The 24,122-nt window shown below is 36.2% G+C and overlaps 1 protein-coding gene across 1 annotated transcript; it reads right to left on the reverse strand.

The window, feature by feature from the left end:
• Positions 1–1,094: 1,094 nt before the first annotated feature.
• Positions 1,095–22,302, reverse strand: nox5 (NADPH oxidase, EF-hand calcium binding domain 5). The gene is made up of 17 exons (XM_017354320.4): positions 22,028–22,302; positions 19,258–19,379; positions 18,974–19,124; positions 16,823–17,033; positions 14,534–14,771; positions 14,304–14,457; positions 11,524–11,699; positions 9,970–10,152; positions 9,740–9,872; positions 7,771–7,907; positions 6,577–6,747; positions 6,444–6,488; positions 4,409–4,533; positions 4,213–4,297; positions 1,983–2,082; positions 1,737–1,903; positions 1,095–1,302 (listed from the first exon to the last, which is right to left on the reverse strand). The coding sequence occupies exons 2-17, from the start codon at positions 19,375–19,377 to the stop codon at positions 1,171–1,173; spliced, it is 2,328 nt and encodes a 775-aa protein (XP_017209809.2). The 5' UTR covers positions 19,378–19,379; positions 22,028–22,302; the 3' UTR covers positions 1,095–1,170.
• Positions 22,303–24,122: the final 1,820 nt, after the last annotated feature.

Here is a 24,122-nt window from a genome sequence, read left to right on the forward strand (position 1 = left end):
GAAATGACTGGAAACCAGCCTGGAAATGGCCACAGCCCCTCTAAAAACAGGCTGGTCGACCAGCTAAAACAAGCCAACCATTCTAGGCTGGTTTAAGCTGGATTTTTCAGCAGGGATATGAGGTAACTAATTTTTCCCATTTATTTGTATATTCTTCGTTAGGGTGGCTCAGTGGTTAGCACTGTCGCCTCACAGCAAGAAGTTCGCGGGTTCGAGCCTTGGCTGGATCAGTTGGCAGTTCTGTGTGAAGTTTGCATGTTCTCCCCATGTTGGCTTTGGTTTCCTCTGGCTGCTTCGGTTTCCTCTACAGCCCAAAGACATGCGCTATGGGCGAATTAAATAAACTAAATTGGCCGTGGTGTATGTGTGTGTGAGTGTGTAAGGATGTTCCCCTGTACTCAGTTTGCAGCTGGAAGGGCGTCCTCTGTCTAAAACATATGCTGGAATAGTTGGTGGTTCATTCCGCTGTGACGACCCCTGATGAATAAAGGGACTAAGCCAAAGGAAAATGAACGAATGAATATTTAGATTTTTAACTAGACCCAAATGTAATCTTTTTTTTTTTGAGAAATAATAATCAATTATTTAAATAAAATAATGACTTTTTACATATTTTATGTAATTCTATATTTTAATACCACTTAATATATAATGATTCAAACATTTTATTTCATGTTCAATTTTTCATTCAATGTAATAATTTCATTTTATATACAAAGTCTTATATACAATGCTCAGCATAATTGAGCACACCCCATTTTGTAAATGAATTTGAATGAAATGGGTGTTTCCCAGTACTGGGTTACAGCTGGAAGGGCATCCACTGTGTAAAACATATGCTGGATAAGTTGGCGGTTCATTCTGCTGTGGCGACCCCTGATAAATAAAGGGACTAAGCTGAAGGAAAATAAATAAATATTCTACTATAAATTACTTCATGCTATTATGTACAATGCAATTTTACAAGATGCATAATATGCAGAATGGCCATTTCTAAAACAACATCAAATACAAATAATGAGAGAAAATAGGACATATGACAATGTGAATTATACAAAACATACAGCTGACAAAAAAATAATATCAGCAAAAGCAGATTGTCAGGTTATTTTATTAGTATTTAGGAAACATTAGATAAATTAAGACCTAAAACACCTAAAGTGTAGGAAATTAAAAGTTTTCTTTGTAAAAGTGGAACCCGAAACGCTCACACTGAGCCTTGATGACTTTGGCCAGAGCTGGAGAACCACAGTAAAACACGTGAACCTTTCCCTTCTTCTCCTCGGACACTTTCTGGAAAACCTGAAATGCATCAAGAATTAAATCATCAAATAAATATATATTTTTTCTATTGTTACGTAAAAAGTATGCCATTTTTTCCTGCTGTTCGAATGCATTCCAACGAATAAGTGTTTAAACTATGAAAGTAATTCAGTGTAATGTTTGAAACAGTTTATTTTATGTTTACACCAGTATTTAGCATCTTAAAGGGACATTTCACAAAAAACACACACAAAAGAAGATACTTTAAAAAATGCTGAACTTGAATGATTAATGAATGTTGACTTCCATAGAATATATTTTTTTCTTCTATGAATGTCAATGACCACTGTTTAAACTTATTCATTGTGAATAAATGGTGAATAAGTTAAATTTTTGGGTGGACTGAACCTTTAATAGCAAGAAGACCTGCATAGACTAAAATAAAACAGCCAAACAAAACACAGTTTTTTTACCTTTGCCCAATCTGGTCTTCCTGGCTGAGTACGTGTGCGAAGCCCAGTGATTGAATCTCTCTTCTCTTTCTTGGCCAGCAGATCCAGAGCCATCTGCAGACCTATGGCCTTCATATCATTCTTACTGAGGGCTGATGTCATGTACATGTGCATTTCCAAAAACCGACCTGAAAACATAAAAACAAGCATGTCTGCTGCCTATTCAGTGCCAAACACCTCTCTTTATTTGATTTGGTTGTGCTTTACCCTCTGGCTCTTCATCTGCCTGGTCCATCTCCAGTTTGGTCAAAAGACTCACAAACCATTCGAAGGACTTCTGATCACGGTTGATCCAAATAAAGTCCACCTGCAGCAGTGCAAAAACTGTCACTTGCAAGATCGACCAATAGCAAACCACAACCATCTAACCATCCAATCAACTTCCAAAGGAGAAAATCAAGTTTTGCCCTACATTTTTATGAGAAGCCGTTTCAATGTTATTCACCCTGATGAATACAATATATAATCGCAACTTTGTATTGTCATTTCGTTCAAGCCAGTTAGCTTTGCAGCTGTTTGTATGGTATTGTAACAATTACATTAAAAAAAAAAATTTTACATTTTATTTTGAGCTCTCTACAGTTTGTCACCCAATCAAAGGATCTCTTTCTAGAATTGGAATGTACCATGTACTAAACAACGGCAATTTTAACATAAAGAGACTCATAATGATGCAATTTTTAATAACTCTTTACAATTATAGCTTGTCGGACTGTACGGAAATGATCACCATGTATGATCTCAATCGTCATAATGTCTGACTGCAGAACAATCAAGACAAATTCTGGGCAAAAGAATTTGTGTTGTTTTTATTCCACTATACTGACTGCGATCGCTAAATTTGTTTGATTAGATTTAAAAATACATTTTAAAACAAAGATTACATGAGCTGGATTTACTAGTCAGATGTGCTAGTAGCATACTAAGGACATCTGCTGGTTACAAATTGTAAATGCTGAATGAAAAACAAAAAATAAACCAATTTGTATCATTTAAATATATATTTAATAACGATAAATATATTTATCGTTCTTGGTGTGAAGGAACCTTTAGATGGCTAAATAGACATTTAAATCGCACAGTGTTAGCGAGCTTTATATAGTGCAAACAAATCCAATATAGGCTCATTGTGAAAACGTAGCCCTATTTACATTTCTGGAGATCGCGAATTACTCAATCCGGGCTCATTGTGAAAACGTAGCCCCGCGGACGTTTCTGCAGACCACGAAATATGTCCTGGGAGGTACGACCCGGCCGCCCTCCTCTTCCTCCTCCTCCTTCCCTAAACCCAAGCGATGGTTTGCAAAAGCCATCCAGAAAAAAAAAGCAAAAGCCCTTGTCTTTGATTTTGACCACATTTTCGGATCTCGCTGCATTCTCGCCCTTATTTTTTGGATTCCGTCTTTCATCTTACCTGCTTTCTGGAACCGCTCCTCCCCGGACTCGATCCCGGTCGTCTCCGTGGCCGGCTTCTCCTCCTCTGGGCCTCCTCTTCGTGCTCGCCGGCTGACGGCTCGCCTCCATGTGAAGGGCTTTCCCGCTGCAACCAATTTGTCCGTTTAGCTCGCAGCATTACGTCGGCGGAGCGGCGTCACACCGCCCCGTAGCGTTCGCTCAAAAAAACTAAACGCGGCCATACGTAGCTTCGGCCATGTAAATCTCGGTCTCCAGAAACGTCCGCGGGGCTATGTTTCCAGAATGAGCTTCGGTTGGAATTACTGTATGTAGACTGAAGTACGTATGGCTGCCTTTTGTCTTTAAAACGAACGCTACGGGGTGGTATGACGCCGTTCTTTTTCACGCTTACCAGCTGACGCCTTCGTATGGACGGCTTTCCCACTGTTACCAGTTTGTCCAGTTAGCTCGTCATGTACAACGGCGAACTTAAGGCGCAGAGAGGAGTTGTCCACTACAATGGGATTTGAGTCCGATAAAGAACGGTTCCAGAAAGCAGGTAAGACAAAAACAGAAGCCAAAATATTAAATAATGAAGTAAATAACAATAAGTCTGAAACGTGGTTAAAATCAGGCGAAGGCTTTTCTTTTTCTGGATTGCTTTTCAAAACTTTCATTTGAGATTAGGGAAGGAGGAGAGTGGGTCAGTCAATCAGTCAGTCAGTCAACAGCCTCTGGTGGATTTACATGAGAACAGCAGAGTACGAATGGCAATCGCAAGAGAAATTTAAGAATTCAAAAACCTCTGGTGGAGTTGCAAAAACAAAAACTGCAAAAAAAAAACTTACCTCTTAGGATGTATTTGGTGCTCGCCAGAAACGTATATAAAGGTACATTTTCAGAATGAGCCTGGGTTGAATAAAACTAGCAGCTTCATAGTGATATACAAACTAACATGAATGGAATGCAAATAAGAAAGCTTATACCAACATAGCAATATTGCTCTGATCAAAAAGAGAACTTCACTGTAAATCCCATTTACCTTCCTCAGCTTCATTTCATTGTCCTTGATGGTTTCACACCAGGAGTAGCTGCAGTTGGGGCAGTTCTGCTTTCTCATACGATAGCTGGAAAATGAGACCATGACATTTTCTTTAGGTTATAAAAGGTTATATGCGGTATTATTATTAATTATTATTTATCTTTAAAGAACTGTCAAAGGAGTTTGTGTGTCTCACCGGCACATGATGCTCTGCAAAATGGATGCAAACGGAGTGATACCGATTCCAGCGCCGATAAGTATTGCATGCTCAGATGCAAAGATCTGTCGGGTTGGAGTGCCAAAAGGTCCATCCACATAACACTAACATAAAAATAAAAGGGAAAGCCAGATGTGTACAGTTCATTAAAGCAACAATCATCAATTAATTAGATGACATTTTCTGAGTAAAGTGAGGAGGTATTCTAGAAATGGAGACATTAAAGTGGTCTTATTCTCAGTCAGGACGTTTACATGGACACAAATACTCAGATTTTAATATGATGAAGACAATACTCTGATCAAGAGTCGACCATGTAAACAGATTTTTGATTACTTTAATTTCTAAAGTCACAGTAACCTCAAATTGAATTAAGATGTGCAGTATTACTATGTAAGACTTTTTGCTTAATATTCAGACAGAATAGTCCATAGTCACAGCTGCTTGACTCTGTATTCTACCTAAATAATGTAGTAATGAGCAGAATCTGACCAAAAGTCATGGGCTACTTTAACAGATTCTCAAAGACAACCTATTTTTGGATATAAAATGGCAAGATTTGTCAAATAGAGACAAGTTGCGTTCTCTTTTATTGTTTAACGTCCTTGCACAAGCATATACATCTATTAAAATACACACTAATTTTACTTTAATTGTAGACTATATGTAAATACAAAGATCTATTTTGCAAGAAAGGTGTCTTTTGAACACTTAGGGTCTTATTATAAACCCGGCGCAAGGCGCGACGCAATTGTTGTTTGCTAGTTTCAGCTCGGGGCAAGAGTTGTTTTGACGTTTTGCAGCACTCTGTTTAAATAGCAAATGCATTTGCGCTCATATATGCACCCATAGGCGTTCTGGTCTAAAAAAGGAGGCGTGTTAAGGCGCATTGCTGGCGCATTGTTATTTTGAGGAACTAAAATGGTCTGCACAATAGACCAGATCAAAGCAGGTTTAAAGTCCAGCACAGAGCACGTTAGTTGTGCGCCTCGCTTAAACATTGCTTAATACAGACAGGATGTAGAGCAATTCGCAAATATCTTTACATATGAAAAATAATTAAAGGATTAAAATATTACAAACGAAATATTATTTTCTAGTCTACATAAGTATAAAACCACCGCCTCCATGCCTTCTTCATTTTAGGGAGCTTTTTCTGTTTATTCATGACAATTTGCTTTGGTATAATTTTATTATTAGTAGTAGTATTATTTATTATAAGCATATTTATATTTGTTTTATTGAAAACAAGCTTAGATTTGCCCACCTGTCAGGTTTAAGACCATATGGGGCACAGCATGTGTATTTGGAAATAACTCCGACACAATGCACTCAAATGGAGCGAGTGACGTCACTGTGATGGGTAGGGTTAGGTGAGCCCATTAAAAAGCATTGGATTTTGTTTCTATTGAAGTGTTCAGTTTTACCACGTACAAAGTCTGTCATGTAAATAGCAAATGCGCTATGGCGCGACGCAACTGACTCTTAAAGGGAATGGGAGATGAGACTGATTTATTCTCAAAACAAACTTATAACTCATTAAAAGAATAAGCTCAACCCTGTTAGACCATGTGCCACGGCGCAATAGCAAAAGTTGATTCTAACACACCCTAAATGCTTTAGCGTCCTGCGCTTTGCACTTTGCGCCTGGAACGTCAAAGTAGAGCCCTTATGGTGTGTATAAGTAGTTTACATCTGCCATGATTTCAGATTGCTAATTTTGTATTTTCGTGCATATTCTGCTGGTATGGTCATGCATTCACAATAGCATGAACCATTATAGGGGTGGTTAAATCTATATTTATATTACATATTATTGTTGTTCTTAATATTACTATTTAAGATACAGACCAATGCAAATTATTGTCCACTAAATCCCCCACACATCTTGTTTTGATGTCCTCCGGGAGGATCAAGTGTTAGTATTTAGAGAAGTCAACCCCCCTATAATTCACACCCTGATTGTACTTTTTGTTTTAATAACATTTCTTTAATACTTTAACATATTACCTACCTTAATGTTACAATATCTGTGGTTTTCGCTTAATTTTGCCGTCAGCTGGAAGACAAAGAAAATGATTCTGCTTATTGTGTATTATGCGTGTATACAGGATCTACACATTACTATGTTCAGACAGAAAACTGACTTCTCTGGTGGCCAGAGATGCATCTCCCAGTTCGGCCTGGGCTGCTGGGTCACAGACGGGGTTCTGGGAGTTTCTTCGGGTCCCGTTTGTGCGGTACATGGTCAGTTCAACAGCATCATCTTTATTAGATGCCACAGATCCACGGCAGCTTGCAGACCGGAACATTTCTTCCTGCATGGAGAAATGTAAATGTAACATTTTGGTTCACATTTATTTAAAGATTGGTTAAAAAATAGCTAACTAAAATCATAAAAGTAAAAGTGCTTTTGTTATTTAAAAATGAAACGAATGTTAATATAAACGTCATATTTAATGCCAAAATAATTTCAGATTTTACATTTATTTAAATTATACATATTAAACCCATGGTTACTCAATCACAATAAAATAACACAGTTATTAATACATAATAATAACAACAATTATTATTTTTATTTATTTAGTTTATTATATCAATATTTTTTTTATAAATTATTATAATTAAAAAAAATTATTAATTGAGTTTTTTTGCATTTTAAATTAATTTAATATTTATTTTTTTATTTGTAGTAACATTAACTAAGATGAGCTTGTAAGTTAATGTTTATTTTTTGATTCATTCATTTTCTTCGGCTTAGTCCCTTTATCCATCAGGGATCGCCACAGCGGATTGAACCGCCAACTTAGCCAGCATATGTTTTACACAGCGGATGCCATTCCAGCTGCAACCCATTAGTGGCAAACATCCATACACACGCATACGGACAATTTAGCTTATTCACCTATAGCACATGTCTTTGGACTGTGGGGGAAACCGGAGCACCCGGAGGAAACCCACACCAACACAGGGAGAACATGCAAACTCCACACAAAAATGCCAACTGACCCAGCCGGGATTCGAACCAGTGACCTTCTTGCTGTGAGGCGACAGTGCTAACCACTGAGCCACTGTGTTGCCCTAATGTCTATTTAATACATTCCTTGGGAAATACTTCTTGGGAAATTAAAAACAGAAAACATTCAACATTCGTTCCAAAAAAACACTGGAGAGAAGCCCATAGAGAGAATTAAAGGAATCAATAAGTCTCTGCAATGTCAATGATGCGATTACAAAACGAGCCCACTTATAATGAAGCGCATCAATAAACCCCGGCAGAACCGAACCTGGCTGACTGTGTGTTTAGTTTGATGTGGATGCTGGAGGAAAGCCAGGACCTGCGCTCTGCTTTGGTGCCGTCTGCTCCTCAGGCTGGCTGTTAGCCTCTTGTTGGTCTGAGTGTCCGGTTGTCTGAAATACTCGTACAGGCGGTTTGTCCACTGACCCATTGAACGAATGTGCAGCCACAACGTTTCTGTTTGTTTAAGGGAAAGACATTCAGTTTGTTTGTTTAAAATGCTGTTTTTTTTTCAATGTTTTGTAATGTAAAGTAATGCAAAATGAAATTGCTTATTGTCTGTTTTGTGCATTTATTTGTTTTATTTTGTAAGAAAAAAATACCAATTTTGTTAAAAAACGTACAATTAAGTCAGATAACAGATTTTAGATTTGGACAGTGTTATGTTTAACGAACCAATCTTATTTTGTTTAACATTTGTTGTCAGTCATGTTTTCCTCAGTAAAATACTAATTAGTTTGAAAAAAAAAAACATTTGAAACATTTGCTTCTGCCTACATTTTTGTTTTGTATAATATTTTGTTAGACAAGTGAAAAAACAAGTCTCACAGTCATTAAAAACATTAAATATTTGCTTTTCTGCATCTTTTCATGTTGTTGTTGTTGTTATAAAATGTGTTTTGGAAAGAAAAATAGATTCTCTAAACTTGTTTAAGATTGTCTTTTTTGTTAGCAAAAATATTTTGTCAAGTCAAAGTAGAATCTTTTAAATCAAGTCTTAAAACTAACTTTTATCATGCACAAATATTGAAACATTTGCATTTATAGTTAGTTTTTTCAAGACAGATCTGATATTTTACTGCTTATTTGTGTACTTTTACCTTTAGACTGTCTAAAAAACGTTTTGCTTTGTTGTAAATATTTAGCTTTGTGTAGATTTTTTTGTTTTGTCTGAAAAAAAAAAGTGCTTTAAGTAAAAAGACAGACTAGTTAAAAAAGTCTCTTATCCATTATTAACAAACTGTATAGTTTTAAACATTTGTTTTTGTGTGTAAATGTACAGTCGAGATCAAAATAATTCATATTGTTTTATTCTAAAGTTTTTGTTCTAATGTCAATATAAGCTGAGAAATATTTTTTTGCCACAATGATGCCTTTTGTCTTATAATCTTTTAGGAGAAGTCTCTGTCATTTCGGGTAAAAAAAAAAAGTCAGAATTTGCAAAGTAACAAAGTTAAAAGTAAAAATCTTAAAAGTTGAAGAATTAACAAAGTTGTTAAAAGTAAATATTTTTTGCAGTGTGTCTTTATATTGCTCCATACTCAAACAAAAACAAGGCAACATATTAAAATAGTGTTACCAAGGCCAATATAACTTCATATTTATTTCCATTAGCAGTATAAAAAAGTTGACAACATAAAATTGTGAGGCAATATTCTGCACAGCTTCTCTTTTAGTTGACTCAACGTTTACTCAAGTACTGCACTTAACATGGTTTAAAGGGGACCTATTATGCAATTATTACTTTTAAAAGGGGGTTAAACACAATTACGTAGCAGCAGTCTGTGAATTTAACCACCTTCTAATGGTAAAAATGAATTAACTCTATTTTTTATAATGACACTTGATAAAAAAAACAGTCTGCAGAAACACTTAGATTGACATTCTCGCTTTGTCATCAGAGGAAAAGCCACGCCCATTAGTTACCATCTCTCCCTCATTAGCATAGAATGTTAGTCTTATTTTTGAATCTGCCGTTATGCTGACACACAGGCATTTGTAGCCCCGCCCACTTTTGAAAGAACACAATCTAGTTTAAATTTAAAGCGACAGTCACCAAAACAGCACAATTAGGATCAATGTCTAAAAGGGGTCAATTTCAAAGTTATGCAACATTATTCGTGGGGTATTTTGAGCTGGAAATTTACATACACATTTTAGGGACATCACAGACTTGTTTTAAACTTTAAACTAAAATGGGGCATAATAGGTCTCCTTTAAGTTGAGTCAACTAAAAAAGCTCTGCAACAAGTTGCTTACAATTTTAGTCAACTTTTAGTGTGCTTTACCTTGCTGCTCAGGCGCGCTGCTGATGGTAAACGGATGCCATTCATATTTGGCGATAGTGGGGATGTTTATATACACATAGTCCCCAGGTTTGAACTGAAAGAACGGAGGCCTCTTGATTACCAAATGCGTCACCTTTAAAACACACGTGAAAGCCAGTCAAGGTGAAGCTCATGAATGTTCCAGCAAACAAAATACACCGAAAATATGTACATTGGCTGGAACGGTATACCTTTGAGGGCAATAAGTTGACTTCAACTATGTACAGGCCACCCATACGGGACACTGCTATTCCAACAAGCTTCTCAATGAGGAAAGCCACTCCTGGAACCACAAACCATTTCCAAAAGTTTGCACAGTGGACAACCAGCAGAGCCCAAACCCAGATGTAGGACAGATGAGACCAGTAGAAGACCTGCACAGAAAACCGTTTTGAATTAATCTTCAAACAGTATTTTCCAGGTTTATATCCTTGAGATAGAGTAGTTTACTTCATATATATTCTTTGGCTTACTTGTAAATATTTAGGCTTTTTTTGCATCTTTTTAAAAATGTACTATTATTTTAACTTATTGGATAAAATAATATGTTTCTTCAAATATTTTGTGTATTTTAACCATTTTGTGAAGCACTTTGGTGAACAATCGTATTGTTTTAATGTGCTTTAAGAATAAATCTGGACTTGGTTTAATACCTTGAATTTATTTTTATTTATTTATTTATTATGTATTTATCTTAAATTTGAATTTTTGTTACAGTTTTTTTTTTGTTTGGTCATTTTGTTGTTTTTAATTGTTCTCTTATATTTTTTAGATATGCTCTATAGTTCTCTTTGTTTTCTATTATATTTAATTTCTTTCATTTTTGGTTTTGCTTCGTGTTTTAAGTTTTAAATGTTTTTATTAATTATATTTTTTATATATGTCGATATAGTTGTGATGAGTTGTGTATTATTTAAATATTATTTCAGCACATTATCAAGCTAGGCTAATTTCCTTTATTCGTTTTCTTTCGGCTTAGTTTCTTTATTCATGAGGGATCGCCACAGCGGAATGAACCGCCAACTTATACGGCATATGTTTTACAGTGGATGCCCTTCCAGCTGCAACCCAGTACTGGGAAATATCCATACACATTTATTCACACACATACACTACGGCCAGGTTAGACCATTCAATTCACCCAAAGCTCATGTCTTTGGACTGTGGGGGAAACAGGAGCACCTGGAGAAAACCCACACAAACACGGGGACACGAACATGCAAACTCCACACAGAAATGCCAACTGACCCTGCCGGGACTCACACCAGCAACCTTCTTGCTATGAGGCGAGAGTGCTAACCCTTAAGCAACCATGTCATCCCAGCTAGACTAAATAAAAATGGAAAAAAATTTTTTTGGCATCTAGTTGAAATTAGCTGTTATTATTATCTCTATTATTAAATAATTTTATTAATGATCATTTTATTTCAACTTATCTTTTTTTTTGTTTACAAAATAGGGTTTTGTTCCATGAAATAAGCTTAAAAAATAAGTAATAAATAAAAATAACAATTATATATATATATATATATATATATATATATATATATAACTAAAAATACAAAATATTAAACTAAATATTTAGTTAAAGTATATAGAAAAATCGTTTAGAAAAAAATTGTTATAAAAACCAAGTAAATATAAAATTGTACATAAAATTTAAATGTAGACAAAAAAAAAAATCAATATATTAACAAAAACTACAACAATCACTCCATTTCCCAGAAGTACACTGAAGCCATCACCTCGAAATGTCCACTGCGTCTGACAAATGTGCTGGAACAGACCACCATCAGGCCAATGAGAATCTGTATTACTACGCCAGTAATGGAGGCTGTGCCGTTGACCCAGCCGATGCCAGGACGAATGGTGAACAGATACTCCCACAGCTGGTACGCACCGTCATTCTGAGACAAACGGGCTAAAAACACACAGAACGTGAGCATTAATCTGTTTTGTTGAGAGCTCAAATACTTGATATGGTCAATTTAAAGGGAGACTACATCCAAAAATGAATCTGTCATCATTTGCTTTTTTTGTTGTTCATAAAATATGATCCAATGAAGACCCCCAGTACTGCTATTATCAAATATTATCTGTTACATGAGGGTATATAAGCAAATGATGACTGATTTGTAACCATTTATAGAACCTGGAGTGTTACTGGGGATTAATGCAAGACTAGAATTTTCATGAAACACAGTTTTGTGTTGGTGCGTTGCTTAAAAAAGTTTGACTTAGATTATTTTTATGATAAATGCATAAAGTCACGCATAAAACAAACACCAATGAAGTGGAGTATTTTTTGGATCCAAATTAAACCTTAAAAAGTTTATTTATTTTTACATTTATTTTACTTATTTCCTTTTATTACAGATTTTAGAAGTTTAGGGTAACTTTGTACATTTCATGTTCATAAAATGGAAATCCAATATTATTTTGATCTTACATATTTTCCAAATATCCCTGAATTGTCTACATTTGTTACAAATTGCCAAAGTGTGTGTTTTTGGTATCTCAATTGTGTATATTATCTACAGTTTTTTTCTCGGAAAATGTGTTTGCAAAGCAAGAAAATTCCTCAACGTTATTTCCTATTATACTTTTTCATCTGGAGAAAGTCTTATTTCTTTTGGTTTGGCTGGACTGAAGCAGTTTTCACATTTAAAAAAAAAATCTATATTATTCACCCAATTAAGAAATTATTTTGAGTGCCTACAAAACAAACCAGTGACTTGCCTATTTAACCTAATTAACCAAGTTAAATCTTTAATCTGAATACTAATATACTGCAAAAATAATGAGTGAAACATCATGGCAAAAAAAAAAGAAATTAGTTATTTCAGTGCTTAATTTGTGAATCTCGAGGTCCTGGAATAGATCGGGGTAACGGATACGGCATGCTAACCGAGGATGTAGAGGTGTCGCAGGGCATTGGATAGCAGAGGAGTGTCGCGGACCTAAGTTAATAGCCAGGGCGGGGGCTGGTTGTCGTGGACGAAAGTGAGGAGGGTTGTGGAGAAGTGGAACAAAGTGAAAGTGAACGGCGGATGGAGAAAGAGAGCGGGTGAGGAGGGGAATAGGTAAAATGAGGTGCTGGATCACATTTCAGAGGTGCCGGATCCAGCCTGTTCCGGCACAAATTAAGCCCTGAGTTTAAAATTTTGTAGAAAAAAAAATTGACTGAAATAAACAGCATTGGAATATATTTGGAAAAGAATGAAAATTCACAAGAGGAATAATTATTTTGTCTTCAACTGCATATAATGGTCAACAGAGCCCAATATTGTTTCGCCCTCAACTTGTTTTTACATTTCATTCCAAGTTACCAATGTTTAGTACAAGTAAACCCAACACAGGCTCATTCTGAAAGCGTAACCCTATATACATTTCTGGAGATTGCAAAGTACGCATGGCTACATTCCGTCTTTAAACTGAACGCTATGACGCCATTCCTTTTCGCGCTTACCATCTGTTAGCCTTTATGTGAATGGCTTTCCTGCTGTTTGTCTAGTACAGGGGTGTCCAAACACGGTCCTGGAGGGCTGATGTCTTTTGAGTTTAGGTCAAACTTCCTATAACGCACATGCCAGGAGGTTTCTAGTATATCTAGTAAAGCCATGGTCACACTGCACTTTTCTCCCCATAGACTTCCATTCGTACGCATGTGAATGCGACACCGGAAATGCAAGCTCGTGCAACAAGTTTCGCAGTTTACTGCGTTGGAAAGTTCAAGCTTGGTGAACTCGCATCACGTGGCTGTATAAGACTAATCGAAGATCAAAGCATGATCTCTCTGTACAGAAATTAAGATATGGATCAATCCCTCGCTTTTTTAAATGTCTGATCATTTTGTTTAATCTCGTCTCTTTTTGCACAAAGTACTACAGAATTTCTCATGCTCAAACTCTAGTGTGGCCACGGCATTAGAACTTTAGTAGCTGGTTCAAATGTGTTTGATCAGGATTGGAGCTAAACTCTCCAGGACACTGGTTTGGACTCCCTGGTCTAGTAGATTGCTATGTACGTTGGCGCACTTGAGACGCAGAGAGTAGTTGACCACAACGACAGGGTTTGAGTCAAAATCCAAAAAATAAAATAAACATAAATAACAGGGTGAGAATGTGGTAAAATCTGAAAACATGGTAAAAATCAGACGAGGGCTTTTCTTTTCTGGCTTTTTAAAACAGTCAGTTGGGTTTAGGAAAGTAGGTGGGTGGGTCAATCTGTGCTTTTGAAAACACTATTGGTTGGGATTGGGAAGGAGGAGGGTAGGTCAGTCAATCCGTCAGTCAATCAGTCATTAAGTCAGTCAGTCGACAGCGGCCTCTGGTGGATTTACGTGAGAACAGCAGGCGCAAATTGCACTTGCGTCCTGGGATGTATTTGGCGCTCTCCAGAAATCTATATAGCTGTAGGTTTTCAGAATTAGCGTGGGTTCAGTAAACCAATGTTGATTGCACTGGCAAAAAAATCCCATTATCAATTCATTCAACCATTATGACCAAGTTTTAATAAAGATTACCAAAGTTCATGATGTGAGCACCCGTATGCCCAACGCTGAAGATCAAGATGGCGTAACCCACGATCTGATGCAGCAGAATATTCTGGTCCAAAGGCAAGACCCTGACCACCCAAGTGGCCCTCAGCCACGTCAGACAACGCCTCAACATCAGCACCTACAGTTCAGAACCGCACAAAACCGTCTATTATCACAAAAACCACATAACAGGTGAATCTTTGAGTGCAACTCACCATTACAAAAGTGCAGTTGAGGTTGAGGCACTGGCCGCAGCCTCTGGCCAGCATGATCCAGAGACCTCCGTCTGCATGTTTCAGCATGGCCATGATGAAGAGGAAGGTGTTCAGGAGGCCGTACAGGCAAAGGAAGAAGAGTTTGCGGCTGTTGTTGTGCCAGTATGCGCGTGTCAGATAGCGGGGGGTTTTGCGCTTGTTCTGCTCCAGATCTGGAGGTTTCAGCCAGTTGGCGGCACTGGGTGAAAACATGCGCAAAGCAGAAGCAAGATTTGAGATTTGAGACACATTAATTTAAGTGAAGGATCATGTAAGCCCTTGAGCCATTTAAATGATTATTTCAAAAATGCTGATTCATTCATACGTGAATGATTCATTTACTAAAATGCTTTGTTATAATACAATGAATCATATATGCATCTAAAAGGCATTGAGTGAGTCTTTGAATCATTCAAGTAATTCGTTAAAAATGCTGATTCATTCATAAAAGTAACTGGGTATGATTGAGATTGATTAATTCACTTTAATGCTTTATTATAATACAAAGAATCATTTGTTAATTTAAATGACATTAAATGAGTCTTTGAATCATTCAGGAGATTAGATCAAAATGCTGATTCATTTATAAAAGAAACTGGGTATGACTGAGTAATTGATTCATTCACTCATATACTTTGTTATAATACAATCAATCATGTACACCTAAAAGGCAATGAGTCTTTGAATCATTCATGTGATTAGTTTAAAATGCTGATTCATTCATAAAGTAAACTGAGCATGACTGAGTAATTGATTCAATCACTCAAATGATTTGTTACAATATAATGAATCGGTGCATCTAAAAGGGACTGAGTGAGTCTTTGAATCATTCAAGTGATTGGTTCAAAATGTTGATTCATTTATAAAAGGAAATAGAGTATGATTGAGAGATTGACTTATTCACTCAAATACTTTTTACAATACAATGAATAATAAGTTAATCTAAAAAAACATTGAGTGAGTCTTTAAACCGTTTAAATGATTAATTCACAAATGCTGATTCATTCATAAAAGAAACTGAGCATGACTGAATAATTGATTCATTTACTCAAACACTTTGTTATAATACAATGAATCATATGTTAATCTAAATGGCATTGTGTGAGTCTTTGAACCATTCAAGTTATCCGTTAAAAATTGTGAACCAGTCATAAAAGTAACTGGGTATGAGTGATTGATTCTTTCGCTTAAATGCTTTGCTGTAATACAATGAATCATATATGCATCTAAACGGCATTGAGTGATTATTTGAATCATTCAAGTGATTTATTAAAAATGCTGAATCATTCATAAAAGTAACTGGGTGCGATTGAGATTGAATAATTCACGTTAATGCTTTATTTTAATACAATGAATCATATGTTTATCTAAATGGCAGTGAGTGAGTCTTTGAATCATTTAAATGATTAGTTCTAAATGCTGATTCATTTCTAAAAAAATAGAGTACGATTGAGAGATTAATTGATTCACTTAAATGCTTTGTTATAATACAATGAATCATATGTTAATCTAAAAAACACTGAGTGAGTCTTTGAACCATTTAAATGATTAATTTACAAATGCTGATTCGTTCATTAAAGAAACTGGGTATGACTGAGTAGATGATTCATTTCCCTTAAATACTTTGTTATAATACAATGAATCATAAACATCTAAAAAGCATTGAGTGAGTCTTTGAATCATTCATGTGATAATGATTAGTTTAAAATGCTGATTCATTCATAAAGTAAACTGAGCACGACTGAGTAATTGATTCTTTTACTCAAATGATTTGTTATAATACAATGAATAGTTGCATATAAAAGGCTTTGAGTGAGTCTTTGAATCATTCAAGTGATTAGTTCAAAATGCTGATTCATTCATAAAAGAAACTGTACGATGGAGAGACTGATTAATTCACTTAAATGAATTAATTAATCATATACATCTAAAAGGCTTTGAGTGAGTCTTTGAATCATTCAAGTTATAAGTTCAAAATGTTGATTTATTCATAAAACAAACAGTGTATGACAGTATTGATTCATTCAATTTTATACTTCGTTATAATACAATGAATCATATGTACATCTAAAAGGCTTTGAGTGATTTTTGAATCATTTAAATGATTAGTTCAACAATGCCAATTCATTAATTAAAGTCACTGAGTAATTGATTCATTCACAAACACCAGCACTTTGTTTCCTTTATTTGATTGGCAAATAACTTTTAAACTCACAATCATGCCATTAATCTAACAATAATGTGTCCCACCTGATAGTGAGATTTTCCATGACCTCAGGGAAGGTCTCCAACTCTGCCTTGAGCTCTTCAAATGTGATGGAGCCGCTGTTGTCTTTATCCGCAGATTCGAACAGCGCCAGAGTCAGATCATCCAGCTTCTCCTCAGGGAGGGAGATCGCACTCTCTCGCAGGCAGGACTTCAGAACTGTCCGCAACTCATCTGGGTCTATAGATCCACTGCCTAACACATTTATTATACTAATGCTTTAAAACTGGGTGTAGCGGAGCTCCGCATGATTTACCTACATCTTCCTGAATCAACATTTACTGTTTTTACTGGCTCAACTTTTCAGTTAGTCCTGTGTAAGAACATTATGGCAGCAACAACCAGGAATATTAATGCAGGTGTATTTAATTTCCTTGGACATTTGAAAAAGTATAACAAGAAATGAAAAGTTTACACTGCAAAAAAATAAATTTCTTGCTTAGATTATTTGTCATGTTTCTAGTCTAAATATCAAACATTTCTTATATCAAGAAGCATTTTCTAGACAAGCAAAACATATTGTCTTGTTTTGAGAAATAATATGCCAATATTAAGTGAGTTTTTCCTCAAAACAAGCAAAATAATCTGCCAATGGGGTAGGCAAAATAATCTTGTTTTTTATTTTGCTTGTTTTAAGGAAAAACTCACTTCATTTTGGCATATTATTTCTCAAAACAAGACAATATGTTTTGCTTGTCTAGAAAATGTTTCTTGATTTAGGAATTTTTAGATATTTGGACAAGAAACATGACAAATAATCTAAGTAAGAAAAGCCTTTTTTGCAGTGTACAACCTGAGAACATTGTGACATCCATCCATCCATCCATCCATCCATCCATCCATCCATCCATCCATCCATCCATCCATCCATCCATCCATCCATCCATCCATCCATCCATCCATCCATCTATCTATCTATCTATCTATCTATCTATCTATCTATCTATCTATCTATCTATCTATCTATCTATCTATCTATCTATCTATCTATCTATCTATCTATCTATCTATCTATCATCTATCTGTCCATACATTTATCCATCCATACATCCATCCAACTGTCCATCCATCTATCCATCCATCCATCCACCCAGCTATCCAAAATTCTATCTAACTATCTATCTATTCATCTACCTTTCCATTCATCCACTCGCCCGCTTGCTCATCCATCCATCTGTCCGTCCGTCTGTCCGTCCATCCATCCATCCAACCATGTTTCCATGCAACCATCTTTCTATTCAAACGTCTGTCTATCCAACCCTCTGTCCATCCATTTATCCATTCATCCATCCATCCATCCATCCATCCATCCATCCATCCATCCATCCATCCATCCATACAACAGTCTGTCCATCTACCAATCCAACCATCTGTTCATCCACCCATTTAACGTCTGTCCATCCATCCAACCGTCTGTCCATCCATCCATCTATTCATCCATCCATCCATCCATCCATCCATCCATCCATCCATCCATCCATCCATCCATCCAACCAACCGTCTGTCCATTCATCAATCCAACCGTCTGTCCATTTATCCAATTGTCAATCCATCCCAACCTCCCTCCCTCCATCCATCCATTCATCCATCCATCCATCCAACTGTCTACCCTTTCATCCTACCGTCTATCCGTCCCTACTACCGTCTGTCCTTCCGTTCGTCCATACAACCATTCATCCATCCATCCATCCATTTTTCCATTCACACACCTACCTGTTCATCCACCCATCCATCCATCCATCCATCCATCTGTCCATTCATCCAACTGTGTGTCCATCCATCCATTTATCCAACAATCTGTCTGTCCATCCAACCGTCTTACCATTAATCCATCCATCCATCCATCTATGCATCCATCCATCCATCCGTCTATTTATCCATCCATCCATCCATCCATCCATCTATCCATGCATCCATGCATGCATCCATCCATCCATCCATCCGTCTATTTATCCGTCCGTCCATCCATCCATCCATCCATCCATCCATCCATCCATCCATCCATTCATCCATCCATCCATCCAACAGTCCTTTCATCTACTATATCTTTTTGGCCATCCATCTATCACTCCATCAGTTTATCTCTCCATCCACCCATCTGAGAAATAAAATGAAAGACGAATTTCACCCCTCACCATCCACATCGTAGACCTGGAAGAGGAAGCGCAGTTTGTCCGTTTCAGTGCCGTGAATCAGAAGATCCAAAGCCTTGAGAAGTTCATCCAGACTGATGGAGCTGCTGCCGTCAGAGTCAAACAGGGCGAAAAACCGCTCCGCGAAAAACGACTGCAACAAAAGAAGATCATACTGAGGTATTTTTTTGAAAAAGTAATAAATCAATCTTCTCTAAAGTAGACAAAAATCACCTGTTCTTATTAGAATATGATACAATAAAACTGTTCATGAGCAATGACCTCACCTCTTTAACCTTTAGAGCTGTTTTAAACTCATCCAGGTCGATTTCTTTGTCTTCTCCTGCAATGCTCTCGAACTGCTTGGTGACCCATTCCAGCCAGCGGGTGTCATCATCCAGACTCATCTCTTTTATTAAATACACATAAACACCAGCAGTTTATGACAAAACCCGTCTCATTCATATATTTATTTTCCCTTCGGCTTTGTCTCTGATTTATCAGCGGTCGCCACAGCGAAATGAACTGCCAACTATTTCAGCATATGTTTTACACAGCGGATGCCCTTCAAGCCGCAACCCAGTATTGGGAAACACCCATACACTCTCGCATTCACACACAAACTCTCTCACTACGGCCAATTTAGCTTATTCAATTCCCCTATAGCGCATGCCTTTAGACTGTGGAGGAAACTGGAGCACCCGGAGGAAACCCACGCCAGCACGAGAAGAACATGCAAACACCACTCAAAAAATGCCAACTGACCCAGCCGAGCGACCTTTTTGCTGTGAGGCGAGAGTGCTAACCACCTTGTCACCCCCTTTTCAAATATTTTATATATAATCAGAATCAGAAATATATATGAACCAGTTGTGTCAGAAGAAACATGTCTACATGAAAAAGCTGCTACTGTGTATAACAAAGACCATTTAAGAATTATAATAGTACACGTGTTCTCACTCTAGATGCAAATAGCTGCTTATTTTTTCCTTTTAATTTTTATTATTATTAAGTTTTATTTATTTTGATTTCTAAGCTATTTTACTTTTTAGTATAGTAACACTGTAAAAAATGTGCAAAAATGTGTGATTTTCACAACATGTTACTGTAATTTTCCACAGTAAATTACATCAGAGTCACTTTACAGGATTTAACTGTAAAAGAATAAATGGTGCTGTATTCATAATTTTATTGTGAAATTAAGGCAGATAGCATGATTACAGCAAATCATTGTAAAAGGGCTATATCTTTCTACATGTTAGTCATAGGAACTCAAACTCTTTTTATTTCATTCAACATAGACATTAGTACAAATTAACTTTTATGCTAGTATTGGCACTTTTTTGATATTTAGAAAAAACAATTTGGTTACATCTTCAAAAATAACTTAAAAAAATCATCCTGTTTTGAAACGGCATGAATGTCATAGTAAATGTTCAATTTTGGGTGCACTACACTTTTATTTAGTTTTATTTTATTTTAGTTTTTTTTAAGGCTAACATGGAAATTTGAAATAATTTTTAATGAACATAACTTTGAGCTTAAAAAATAAAAAATAAAAAACTGGAACAAAAGTAATTGATTCATAAAACAAACACTGTTTAACACCCAAAATGATTTCAAAGTCAGGGTGTCAATGTCAGGATTTCAATGTCAGAATAAATAGCAGAGGAAGCTGCAGAACCGCAGAACCACACGATCTAGGCAAAACATATATGGTAACTAACTAACTCCTGAGAAGCATTAACGCTTCTATATATATATAATAAGTATATATATATATATATATATATATATATATATATATATATATATATATATATATATATATACTTATTATTCTTTTAAATTAATTATTAATAGTTAATTTGTTTCTATTGCTAAATTTTGGTTTAAAAACAATATTGCTTATCTTAAATTACTACAGTATTAAATGTGGGAAATCATTAATTAAAGTTATTAGAAAATTAAGCAAATACACACCATTTAATCGCTTGAGTAAAATATTAATATAGTGTTATACATGTGTTACATATAAAATGATTTTTATTACATAAAAGGTATTTTTGCTTATATTCACTTCATTATAAACGAATCCATTATATAAATGAAACCTGTCCAATTTAGTTTAGCAAGGCCAGCAAACGAGTATTTGCTAAAATGACTGATCATCTATGATGACTTATAGAAAACTGTGCAGTCTATTAAATTGAATGGCGATTGGAAACACTGCTCCCCATTCGTCCGTCTCGATCACAATATTTGTGAAATAAAGTAAACACTATTGTTTATTGTGTACAATGTTTATTAATCTTATATATCAAAATATATCGATGACGATGTCTAAAAAAAACAAATAATAACATTAACATCCGCCGTAACCATATATGGTTTGCCTAGATTGCGTGTGCCTAAAACGTGTGTGGTTCTGCGGGCCTGCAGCTGGATATTATTAGAGGAAAGCCTGCTTCACGGTAAAATATAGTTAATTCTACAAGATGATACTGTGAAATTACAGTAATGGATGTTACTGTCTGCTGTGAAGTTACACTATATGGCTGTAATTTCACAGTAATTTAATGAAACAAAAATCACAGTACATTACAGTGAACTAACTCATGGTAATTTGCTGTAAAATTACATACAGTATTTTACTGTGAAAGTAATGCAATTATTAGCCAGTAGTTTACTGTGAATTTAAGGTATATACTGTAGTACACCTGGCAAGAATGTCAATTGTTCATCATTTAAAGTCACATACTGAGGTCTAAGTATAACTTGACATATTATATGATTGAACTCAAACATAACATAATAAAAAAGAAAAAGCCGTTACATTGAATGAGGATGATAATTTCTCTCATATTTTGAGTTTTTTTTTCTTCACTAAACTTATTTGAAACTTCATCTGTATTTAATTTGCTTTTATGCATTTAAAATTGATTTTGTAAATTGAATCTCTGTCTGTGGGTGTTTATTCAAAGACTTTACCTCTTTATCCTTGGTGCAACGACAAACTTTAAATGATTTAACATTTAAAACAAGAAAAATCAATACCTTTATATGCAAATCTGCTCCCCCGTCTTCGCCTTTTACTGATATTCCCTTTGAGCTTTTCAAGAAAATGTTCTCGTAGACAAAAACAAGATTTTAGTGCAGTCTCAAAATGTTGCGATAGCAGTTCCACCTTTCAGAGGAAATAACATAAAGAGAGGAGAGCGAGAGAGAGAGAGAGAGAGAGAAGGGTAGGCTGGCCAGCATTGTTATGGACATCAGTATCTCGTATAGCAGCAGCTGCCCCTGACATCCCTGTTGAGCTGCCCCCTCTATTTAACCAGAATGCACTTCTCATCACCCAATCACAGATCAACATCAACAACCTTCATTCTGCAACCCAAGCTCATTCTGAAAACGTACCCCTATATACATTTCTGAAGAGAAATACATCCCAGGAGCTACTTTTTTTTTTTTGCAGTTTTTGTTTTCGCAAATCCACCAGAGGCTGCTGTGTACACTTTCTAAGATCTCTCTTTAAAATTTCTCTCCCGAGTGTTATTTGCGTCTGTTGTTCTTGCATAAATCCAACAGAGGCCGCTGTCCACTGACTGACCTAATGACTGACCAATCGACTGACCCACCCTCCTCCTTCCCTAAACCCAACCAATAGTATTTTCAAAAGCGCAGTTTGGTCCAGCTTTCTGGAATCGTTCTTCATCTGACTCAAACACTGTCGCCGTGGTCAAACCATCCAGTCTCCTCTCTGTGTCTCAAGTCCGCTGAGATACAAGGCGAGCTACTGGACAAACTTGTAACAGCAGGAAAGCCATCCATACAGAGGTAAATGGTCAGCTGTAAGTAGCGTTCATTTTAAAGACGAAATGCAGCCATACATACTTCTGGATACATAATTTGCGGTCCTCAGAAAAGTATATAGAGCTACATTTTCAGAATGAGTTGTCATTCTGTCAGTCAAATATTGCAAAATGAATAATTTGGCTAAAAATACACTTTAAATCTGGCCGGTTTAAATGTCCAATGAAATTAAATTAAAGTTTTGAAGATGTTCGTATCAGTATTGTTAGTTTTTAGGTTATCTATAAGCTAGTGTGCCTCAAAACAGTGACAAAATTAGCATTTAGAAGATCTAAAACTGATATAAACATGTGAAGCTTGTAGTCTGTCACTTCCGCCTAAATGGATCAACAGTTTTATTCACGTCACCTCATACTTCAGTTTCTCATCAAATTTTCTGACCAATCAAATGCAATTTAATATCTGAATTGCCCCGGCACCTTCATCACTCTTCTCATTTGATGCTCTTGAGCACTCTTACAAGCAGAGCGGGGATAAAACAAAACACTAATGTCAATTTTTTTAATAAGGGGGAGGAGCTAAACTATATCCAGCCCTCTTTTCGTGTTTCGGTTGAGTTTACATCAAACACTGAATAAAAAGAGGAGGAGCTAAACTATATCCCGCCCTCTTTTCGTGTTTCGGTTGAGTTTACATCAAACACTGAATTAAAAAGGGGAGGAGCTAAACTATATCCCGCCCTCTTTTCATGTTTAGGTTGAGTTTACATCAAACACTGGAAAAAAAGGGGAGGAGCTAAACTATATCCCACCCTCTTTTCATGTTTCGGTTGAGTTTACATCAAACACTGAATAAAAAAGGGGAGGAGCTAAACTATATCCCGCCCTCTTTTCGTGTTTCGGTTGAGTTTACATCAAACACTGAATAAAAAAGCATTTCAAAACACTTTACGAGACCTTTAAGCACCACAAAGTCTTCGGAAGTCATGCTGTTTGTTAAACTAAACATTTATTCACTGAACAAAACGTGCAAACTATTACTTTTCCCCCTCAGTATGAATCAACGAGTAACACTTTACAATGAGGTTTAATTAGTTCATGCATGTGGGGCGGAACGGTGGCTCAGTGGTTAGAAGTCACCTCACAGCAAGGTCGCTGGTTTGAGTCCCAGCTAAGCCAGTTGACATTTCTGTGTGGAGTTTGCATGTTCTCCCCGTATTCGTGTGGGTTTCCGGGTGCTCCAGTTTCCCTCACAGTCCAAAGACATGTGCTATAGGTGAATTGGAGAAACTAAATTGGCCATAGTGTTTGCGTATATGGATGTTTACCAGTACTGGGTT

The sequence above is a fragment of the Danio rerio genome, chromosome 25 (genome assembly GCF_049306965.1).
Source record: "Danio rerio strain Tuebingen ecotype United States chromosome 25, GRCz12tu, whole genome shotgun sequence".
Taxonomy (NCBI): Eukaryota; Metazoa; Chordata; class Actinopteri; order Cypriniformes; family Danionidae; genus Danio; species Danio rerio.

What these genes read in the sequence shown, in the direction of transcription:
- nox5 (XM_017354320.4), bottom strand. Translation starts at nt 19,377, where the DNA reads ATGAGTCTGGATGATGACACCCGCTGGCTGGAATGGGTCACCAAGCAG. An exon ending in ACAGATATTGTAACATTAAG is followed by an intron (nt 4,534 to 6,443) that starts GTAGGTAATATG and finishes TTTTTATGTTAG; the next exon opens with TGTTATGTGGATGGACCTTT. An exon ending in GAAGACCAGATTGGGCAAAG is followed by an intron (nt 1,303 to 1,736) that starts GTAAAAAAACTG and finishes GATGCATTTCAG; the next exon opens with GTTTTCCAGAAAGTGTCCGA.